Here is a 9,570-nt window from a genome sequence, read left to right on the forward strand (position 1 = left end):
TTCTCAATAAAGACATGAAAGATCAGAATTTATTTTGTGTTGTTATTTAAGATACATTACATTTGTTAACAATCTTGACTTAGATGAAGATCAGATTTGATTTTATGAGAAATTAACGCAGACAGTTGCCACTGTAGTTTGTTCGTGGATGTACTTTACCGCAGAAATGACATTGTTTCCTACTGTAACCTCTAAGGTTCTCGATTAGCATTTGGTTTAATATGAACCAACAGCCTTTATCCCCAAATATTTCAGAATATCTCCTGCTGCTGTTGGCAGCAAACACTTTGTCGATGTATATCATAATAAAATGACATGAATACTTTTACATTTTAAATGCATGGTTTTCAAGTGAGTATTTTTTACATTATTGCTTTGGTTATGCTAAGGATACGTCTTCTTCCACCTCTGTAATCAACTTATCCAGATGTGACACCCTCCGATGCAGCAGGTGGCGACGCGCACCTTTTTCTCTCCGACCACTATTAAAACTAAAGAAGAAGACGAGAACTCGACCAGAGAAAAAACCAGAGAAGAAGAACCCGCTGCTCAGCATAACAACAAAAACAAGCAGGTGACCTGATTCTCTCTCCTGTGGACAGTTGTAGGTCATTTAACTTTAAAGTTATTCATTCGTTTGCCACAAACAGAGCTGTGCTGTAGCTTTTATTCCGCTTCTCAGTGTTAAACGATGTTAACGCTAAATGTCTTGTTCTGGAAATTAGAAGCATTAGCTAGCTAACTAGTTTAGCAGTTAGCTTCAGGGATTCGTGGGTACTGATGACTTTTGAAGATAAGACACCTTAATACAGGCATGTGTTTAACTTATTCTAATCACCTGTACAGTAATTTGTGACACTAAGTCATTTGTCAGTAATATGTCAGTAAACTCAATGATAGCTCTCTATAGTCATTTACCAGTGGATTACAAAGTGTCTTTTGTCTGTAAGTTACAAGGAAATGACTCAATCACCATGCTTATGATTATCAGCAGCTTTAACACACATGGGCCAATAAAACGGATTTCATACACCCATTCTTTAATTTGCAGTTTAATACAGTGATCATCATCAAATCATCCCTTCATGCTGTTGGGCTTTTGCTGAAACTGTTTCTACAACGTTTTGGTTTAACTGTAATTGCAAATGTACTCTCTAATCCTGGTGAATTCTCAACATTATTTTTATATTCAACTTAATAACTGAGGCATCTCTTTCTGAAGTGCACTACTGTTCACGTACAGTCTATCAAATGATCATCCAGTTGAATGCTAGGTGGCTCACACTTGCTTATTTCTGTTATTTTACTTGCAATTAGTTGATGTTTATTAAAACTTTGGTTTGTTAAAAACATTTTTTATTTTTAAAACTATTTTTCAAAATTTTCAGTGTGCCAGAAATGAGCTGTACTTTCCATCTACTGGCTTCAGTCAGTGACTTCTACCATGGTCGTATTCTGCTGATCTTGTCCCGACAGTCCTTGTTCCCCAGAGCGTTCAGTTCCAGCCCTCAGATCAGCCGCAGTCTTCAAGAGAGCTACAGGATCCTGCAGCTGCCTGACGAGGGGCACAGTAGTTCTGCACAGGTGAAAGAGGCCTACTTGCGTCTGGCAAAGCTCTACCACCCAGATTCTGGGGCTCCGACGGCAGATGCAGTACTGTTTGCTCGGGTTGAGGAAGCCTACCGTGCTGTACTGGCACATCAGAGCAAGACCAAGCACCCTGATGAAGGGAAGGAAGTGGAAGATGAGGATAAGTTCAGAGGTGCAGCACTTCCACACAGACACTACCTTAGCTTTGAAGGTATGGGTTCAGGAACGCCTAGCCAGCGTGAGCGCCAGTACCAGCAGATTCGTGTTGACCGGGCATCCGAACAGGTTTTAAACTACCGGCAGAGGGAGCACGAGAGAGCAGCAGCTGCAGAGGGGGCATTGGTGGAACGAGACATGCGTCAGCGCAGCCGGAAAATCAAGATCACCCAGGCTGTGGAGCGGCTAGTGGAGGACCTGATCCAGGAGTCCATGGCTCGTGGAGACTTTAAAAACCTCAGTGGAGCTGGAAAGCCCCTAAACAAGTTTGAGCACAATCCATACGCTGATCCTATGACCCACAACCTCAATCGCATCCTTATAGATAATGGTTACCAGCCACCCTGGGTCGTTACCCAACGTGACATTAGAGACACCACTGCTAAGATCCGAAATAAGTTATTACAGGAGAGGGCCAAGCTTGGTGACCCTATGACCCCCAAAGAGCACAGCCAATGGGAGGAGGTGTGTGCATCTGTAGAGGAGGAGTTGATGAAACTTAACAAGATGGTGGACAATTACAACCTCATAGTACCGATGCTCAACATGCAAATGGTTCACTTTAACATGTCCAGAGAGATTGACCGTGCTGTGAAAGTAGCCCATCAACGTAGACTGGACCAGCAGACAGAGAGAGAGAAGGAGCGAGAGAGGAGGAAGATGGAGAAAAAAAGAGCCAATGCAGTACCTAAACCTAAAAATACCAAACAAGGTCTGATGTCTTGGATGCGGAATTTGCTCAGATTAAAACACTGAAGCTCTCAAACAAGTGACTGGAAAAGATAAAAGTTTATTAGTTGTTTTTGATTAAACCAATCTTAACAGTTCCCATGAAGAATATTTCAGACAGACGTGTTCACACGCTTATTTCAATTTAGCTTGAATCAAAGTTAAAGACAATTGTGCCACTTAATTAGTTTTATTCTGTGCTGTTGTCCAGATATGTCAGTGGAAGGATTGAGTGGTGATGGTTGCACAACTGTAAAGTCTGAGGAACTGCATGTGTTGTTAACATACAACATGATACAAGTTGTTTCTGTGAAATTATTGATCCAAACATGCACACCTTACACTGTCACATTTGGTTGCTATGTAACATTAAAAGTTAAGGTAATTAAACATCATGTGTTATAATATTATTGAATCTGGGAACTATCAGTCATTCTAGCTTGGCAGCTGCTCCAGGGTTGCAGATGATCACTGGCTCCTTGCTGCTTGGTTTGTTAACTGCAGCCTCGCTGTACAGAGCCTGAGCGACCGACCTGGACGAAGTCATCACCTTGGTCCAGTCGTGGGCAATGTACTGGTGGTACGGATCATGAGAGCTCTCCAGCTTCTTGGAGCGAATGTAACTGAACATGATTCCAAATGTGAAGAGGCTGAACATGCCAACAACCAGAAGGATATACACAATGCCTTGAGATTGAAGGTCCGCCAGAGTTCCCGCCACATGGTGCGCTGCCTGCTGGGTAGTGTAGTTCTGGCGTATAGGGGAAGACAATATACTTGTGTTGTTGAAGCAGTGCTGCAGGAAGGAGAGAAGGAGCGACTGCAGCTCGGTGGTGTTGATGTGTGACATGACTGACCTCTGCTGGAACCTCAATAAACTGCAACAGAGAAGGAAGCAGAGTAAGATTAATATCTGCAGGCAAAATACTGTATTATCACATGATTTAGTGTTAATAATATCTAATGATATCTTAGCAAATAACAATTTTAAATTACATGACACGTCAGTTTGTCTTACTGAACAAACATGAGCTTGACTGCCAGATATAATTTTATTTTATTCTTGGCTTTTCAAAATATGTTTTGGTGTTATGAGAGTTAAAGGAGATAATAGAGTTTAATATGTTGACTTCTAGAAATCTATATCCACATTACTATTATTGAAAAGAGCCTACCTTTCATGGATTTCCTATCAGTTCCTTCCACTGCCGTCAGCAGACATTGATCATTTCACGTTGTGTCTTCAGAAGGACTAGAAGCAGCTGGTTTTCTAAGCAACTCCTGAAGTAAAACTGAACAACCCCTGTTTTTTTAGTCACACAGTGAGCCCTCCTTCCATGCTCTTTTGCAAAAAAGCATGTTCAACATGTCAACACATTTAATGAAACTAGGAGGTCACAGGGCAAGGTCAAACTCTCTAAATAAAACAATTATTTGTAGGTAGAATTTTCCACATTGAGCCACATTGTGTTTTGTTTCTCACTCAGCTAGTGTTTAACCCCATTTTGTGAAAAATGCATGTGCAGCTTTAGTGTGCCACGTGTTACATCTTAAATCTTCACATTTGCAGTTGAAGTATGAGTCTGTGGTCAGTGTTGTGGTGCCAGGCTCATGCAGTAGAACAAAGCTGCTTTCAGAGCGGTGGACAGACTTCAACACAGCCCAGACTAGATTGAGTTACAACACAATCACCTCTAAATGTCCTTTAAGTCACTGCTGTGTGTATAGATGTGTGTGTGTATCCTGAAACCTATTGTACAATCCAGTGGTGTTTGAGAGACAGCAGAGATGCATGCAGAGACACGTATACCTTTTTTAACTCTGTGTTCAAGTTTGATTACACAGTATTTGCACCAGAAGCATCTTGATTAACACGCTGAAAACAAATATAGTTCATCAGCAATGACTCATTCTCAAAAGTAACACTGTTGCATCTTAAAGCGAGTACAGTGAAGAAATCTATTTATAAAAACCTTTATTTTTATTCTGTTATTCTTCATTTATAAACTTAGATGGACATTGTTTAAGACAGATGTAGGCATTTAGGCCAGCTATAGTAGCGTGTATGTCTCTTGACACTGGTAAATTAAAGACATTCTGTTTAAGCTTAACACACCATCACCTTCTATTTCCAGTTAATCACACAAGTTGCATAGCGCACATACTGCTTGACCATGACTGAGGCATTCAAAATCAACCTCTTGTACAATAAATATGTTGTTGTCATAACAATAATGGTGCAGCAATAAAGTTGTGATGTTTCCAGAGATGGACTTTTTACCTGGATACACAATGAAAAATAGAAACACCAAAAATCAGATTGCTTTGTTACTGTTTATGTGACATATCCTTAGGTCATATGACATTAAAGCCAGAAAATGTATATAATAATGACTTGAAAGGCGAGTCTGACTCACCAGTGATGTTACTCAAGCTGCACCCCATCACAGTTGTCTTTTGATTCCAACAGTCTGGAAAAATAAAAGGAACATTTTAATTATAAAAATGTCAGAAACAAATACAAAAAAAAAAAAATCTTTTTTACAGTTACAATTCACAGTAAAAAATAATCTGCTAAAATAAGCATACTATAGTAAAATGGGCATCATTTCATAAAACCCCTGACCAATGTATTTTGGTTCAAATAGATCAGGTTCATCTGAAATGAATCACGTTGATCTTATGTTATATAATGGACAAATTAAATGACTTACGCATTCTGAGCCTTGAGAGCTTTTCTGGCTTCCCAAGCCTCGTGCTCTGCTGAAATCTTCTTATAACAGTAGACCAGTACCCCAATGAGCCACAGCTGCAGAACCACAATCAGCACGTACATCATTATTTCAGAAATGACTGCTGCCAGCTCCCGATTGGCTGAGAAAGAGGAGGCAACATTGTAGTGTTCAGATTAAGATTAAGAACGCTAATGGTTAAAAATGTATTTCCAGCAATATTCTGTATAGACTCATACACACACAGTTTGCTTTATTTTCTAAATTTGATTGTGACAAATTTTAAATCCAAATCAGCAATTCCATGTGACCTGTCAGATCCTTAGAACATGGACCTGACCCTCATTTTGTCCATCTTTTCTTCTAGTCTGAAGTGTCTTAATGGACTGCCTTAAAATCTGGTGCGGATAGACACAGGATAAATCCTCATAACTCAAACATTTATTTGGATGGTTTGGCAGAAACATTGTTATAAGACCAAGTAAATTCGCACTAAAATGTACGTACCAGCACTACAACTCTAAAACTAATGTTTCGACCACCCCTGGTCATCTTAAAGCTGGCTTTGTTGTTCCTCCTGACTTTTTGTGGTTTAAAGGAAAATCTCACTGCCTTGATTTCAGACTTTGGTTCCAATAATTGCATTACATCTCTGTGAACTTGAGGGTTATGATTTCACAGAGCTGCTAACGTGGATATATTGCAGAATATTCAATCTGTCTGGCTGATTTAGTCGTAGAGTTCCAGTGCTTGTGAGAAACATTTGCAAATGTATAACTGCAGGGTCGTGGATGAGGAGATGTGGAATCAAGGCTTTATATTTGTTCTAGAAACAGAGGCATTACAAAAGCCTCTTGACAGGAAAACTTTTCTGAACTATGAATACTTTTAAAGTTTTGAACTTTTACATAGAAGCTTTACACTGAAGGCTCTGAAAGCTTCCTCTCCATCTGCTGACATCCAGCCTATTCATCCTTACCTACAGCCACCACAGTGAGCTCCACATCCTTCTCCACAATGACATTCTGCGTAGACGCTGTCATGAAGAGGGTGCGGTGGAAGGTGCAGCGGTACGTCCCTGTGTCATTAAATGTGACGTTATGAATGTAGATGGCTCCTATCTGAATATCACTGTTTTTAGTCCCGTGCCACTCCAGGCGGTGGCTGAAATCTTCATGCAGGATGTCAGCATTCGGGTGGTCATAGTGAAAAATCTGAATTTAAAAAAATTAAAGAAAAGGACTGACAATCATGAACACCATCTTTTGCTCCCCCAGGGGATGGGTTAAATGCAGAGGACAGATTTCATTGTAACATGTAAATGTGACATATGACCATTAAAGGCTTTCTTTCTTTCTCCTTCTTTTTAGATTTCATGTTGTAAATATGGCAGAAATACAATGCCGCCTTGCTATATACTGGATTATGTCAGAAAGCAGAAAGCAAGTACCACAAACATTCAATTAATGGGTTCTAAGTAATAACTGGTGTAAAGATTTATTTTGGTGTAATGTAAAAGCTTGTGAGAAATTGACAATCAAATAATTTTTTTTTATTCTAATCTGAAACATTAAAATTAAATATACACTCATATTATCATACAAAATAAATATAGTTTTTATATTTCACCTGTTTAACTCACATGTCTGAACTCTTCCTCTCCCAGTGGTTTAAAGTGCCAGTCTACAGTGGACTCTGCAGAGACCTCCTCTCTTCTTTTACAGGAGATACAGCCCAGCAGGAATCGTTTTCCTGCCACAGCTTCAGTCATGGAGTCCACCTCTGCACAGCCGCAGTGGCACTGAGACGCTGCAGGACAAAGAAAACAAACAGCACAATAACTGAGTGAACTGGTTGATTTGTTAGAATCGTAAACGCTAATTCAAGATCTTAGGTTTTTAAGACAATATTTCAAATATATAGTCAGATTTTAATATGAAATTTCAATCACTGACATCATAATTAAATTTAAAATCAAACATTTTGGACTTACCGAAAAGACTGAAGACAACTAAAATAAATAAGTGGTATATCATTTCTGCTGGAGCAACTTATCACCAGCCGTTAAACAAAATGTTGTACTTTACTTGACCTAAACCTGTGGTCACTGAGATTACATTTCTGGCTTGCGTCCTGCCAAACAGTGAACATTTAATCCAGACTGTCACTCCATTAGTTCTGTCCTCAGAACACAGAAATTGTCCATTTAAAAAAACGTGAGTCTCTGTGTTTCTTAGTAGTAGTTTGAAGTCTCTCCTGCTCTGTCGGACTTTAAGGCAGTTATATTTAGAGCGTATGAATCCAGAAGAGTGTGTGAGAAACCGGAGAGGATGAGATCTGATCCATAACTACGCCATGTGCATCCAAAGCAAGACTGCAGGCTTGTTTCTTCTTATTTACAGATTGACAAAGTAATAGGCTCTCAAATAGGGAAAGTTTAGTTTCTAGAGGCCAAAATGTTCTATATTGTTCTACGTAGTGGATTTTATATTCACTGTTTAATAATAATAAAAAAGAAGCAGCAGGTCTGGCATGCAAAATCACCCCTGACATGTTTTGTTAAACAAATACTTTAGACCAACCATGTCAGGCTTAAAGGGATCAGAATACATTACGTATATGTACATAGTGTTTTAATCCAATATAGGACTTTGTCTGTAAATGTATCTTTCTCTGTCCTCTTGCTCCTCCCCACAGGTCAAAGGTCATGGTCATTTACAGCAACCTGCAGCTGGCAGGGATTCAGGGATTTTGTTCATGGTCTCTTCAGCAGAGTTTGTTCAAGTGTTTTGAGTGATAAGTTACTAGAAGTACAGTGTGTGAGCAATGCTTAGGTAATTAAAGTATAGTGACTATCATCATGTCTCTTTGTTTTTCTTTCTTATTCTTAATGTGTTCCATTATTGTATTTTGTTATAAATACTTCTACTACTTATAGTATTTATAAATACTTATAAATACCTGGTCAAATTTTCTGCATTGTTTTGTTTATTGGTGCTTCTTGGTGGAGTATTTCTCAGTATCCACGGTATATGTTGTTTTAGCGGCAACAAACAGTGAGATAAAGACTTGGAAGTGTAAGTATGTTCTGGCCAAAGGTTTTCAGATGGGAATAACCCGAAGACGGATTCTCATTTATTGGTGAAACAAAATCAAAGAAAGTAACTAACACAGAAAGTGCAGCACAGATAAAATTAGGATGATGACAATTTAAATGATCTACTCAAAACGGAATTACCAGCTGAGCAATAGAGTTGGCATCTGCCCATCCTTGAGACTCCAAAACCTTGATATTTACTCTAAATTATGTCTGTCTACGTAACTTTATTACCTCAAAAATGCTAGAAATGTCCTCCACTTTAAGTACTATTATAATAACGCAACATGTCGTCTTATCCACTGTCAGTTTGATATATCTGCAATTTCTCATGAATGTAGTATCAATATTAAATCTGTGATGAACTTAGACCAAGATACTACAGTATCTTAGATTACCCACTAATTTCATATAGATGTGATTAAACATTTTCCTCTTGTTCAGTTACCAGAGAAAGTCACATTTTGGAACACCATGTAGTGTCTCTTATCACCTTTGATATCTGCCATCAGAGGCTCTGACAGGCAGTCAATGCCAACTGGACGGTCAGAAAAACAAGGCCGCTGAAGTCAAGGCTGACAAAACAGACGCGGACTGAAGACCTCGACTTGCGTGCAGACTATGGTGACAGAGAGATTCATGTGGCAGATAAAGGCAGAGTGTTAACGTGATGAATGTAAAGAGTTTTTTCTTTTCTTCAGAGGAAATGCCTTCGCGCAAGACAAATTTAACATCCACCACTTTGAAGCCACAGAAACACTGACAAATTATCATCACAGTATAAGAGGGTATAATACATGTGTTTTTTGCTAGCCGTGGGGCTGTGTGTGTATATGTGTGTGTTTGCATAATCTGGCTGTGTTGGAGGTCAGGGATGTTGTCACGTGATGTAACCAGATGACATAGAGTGAGGCACTAAGCTTTTGATAAGGGTCCTTACCTCTTTTAACCTTGTGGGAGCCTGTGAGTGATAGTGACAACAAAAGCCAGAACAATCTTGAAAATGACACATGTGAGCAAGAGAGGGGGAAAGAAAGACCTTGGATTAGCCCACTCTTGTGGGGGGAACCTTCAAGGAAATGACGACACCGAATCGACCCCTTGTTCTGTGTTCTGTGTGTGTGTGTGTTGTTTATATTGGGGTGGGCTGCACCTTTGTCATACTACACACGCATAAACACTGTAAGTGACACACCTTCTTTCTCG

At 39.4% G+C, this 9,570-nt stretch overlaps 3 protein-coding genes across 7 annotated transcripts; 1 reads left to right on the forward strand and 2 right to left on the reverse strand.

The window, feature by feature from the left end:
* Positions 1-538: 538 nt before the first annotated feature.
* dnajc28 (DnaJ (Hsp40) homolog, subfamily C, member 28) lies at positions 539-2,932 on the forward strand. 4 transcript variants are annotated; one of them, XM_026370960.1, is made up of 2 exons: positions 539-604; positions 1,389-2,932. In XM_026370960.1, the coding sequence occupies exon 2, from the start codon at positions 1,399-1,401 to the stop codon at positions 2,560-2,562; it is 1,164 nt and encodes a 387-aa protein (XP_026226745.1). In that variant the 5' UTR covers positions 539-604; positions 1,389-1,398; the 3' UTR covers positions 2,563-2,932. The 4 variants fall into 4 exon arrangements, with proteins under 4 accessions (XP_026226745.1, XP_026226748.1, XP_026226746.1 ...); XM_026370963.1 differs by having other exon boundaries at positions 542-574; XM_026370961.1 differs by having other exon boundaries at positions 549-608.
* Positions 2,933-2,934: 2 nt separating this feature from the next.
* LOC113169508 (potassium voltage-gated channel subfamily E member 1) lies at positions 2,935-4,474 on the reverse strand. The gene is made up of 2 exons (XM_026370971.1): positions 3,711-4,474; positions 2,935-3,413 (listed from the first exon to the last, which is right to left on the reverse strand). The coding sequence occupies exon 2, from the start codon at positions 3,383-3,385 to the stop codon at positions 2,966-2,968; it is 420 nt and encodes a 139-aa protein (XP_026226756.1). The 5' UTR covers positions 3,386-3,413; positions 3,711-4,474; the 3' UTR covers positions 2,935-2,965.
* si:ch211-225p5.8 (uncharacterized protein LOC555567 homolog) lies at positions 3,795-7,531 on the reverse strand. Of its 2 annotated transcripts, none has more exons than XM_026370970.1 (6): positions 7,261-7,531; positions 6,910-7,076; positions 6,247-6,481; positions 5,250-5,409; positions 4,953-5,006; positions 3,795-3,827 (listed from the first exon to the last, which is right to left on the reverse strand). In XM_026370970.1, exons 1-5 carry the CDS (start codon positions 7,301-7,303, stop codon positions 4,961-4,963), a joined length of 651 nt encoding a protein of 216 aa, XP_026226755.1. In that variant the 5' UTR covers positions 7,304-7,531; the 3' UTR covers positions 3,795-3,827; positions 4,953-4,960. The 2 variants fall into 2 exon arrangements, with proteins under 2 accessions (XP_026226755.1, XP_026226754.1); XM_026370969.1 differs by lacking the exon at positions 3,795-3,827 and adding an exon at positions 4,484-4,816.
* Positions 7,532-9,570: the final 2,039 nt, after the last annotated feature.

This window comes from Anabas testudineus, chromosome 16, assembly GCF_900324465.2.
Source record: "Anabas testudineus chromosome 16, fAnaTes1.2, whole genome shotgun sequence".
Lineage (NCBI taxonomy): Eukaryota > Metazoa > Chordata > Actinopteri > Anabantiformes > Anabantidae > Anabas > Anabas testudineus.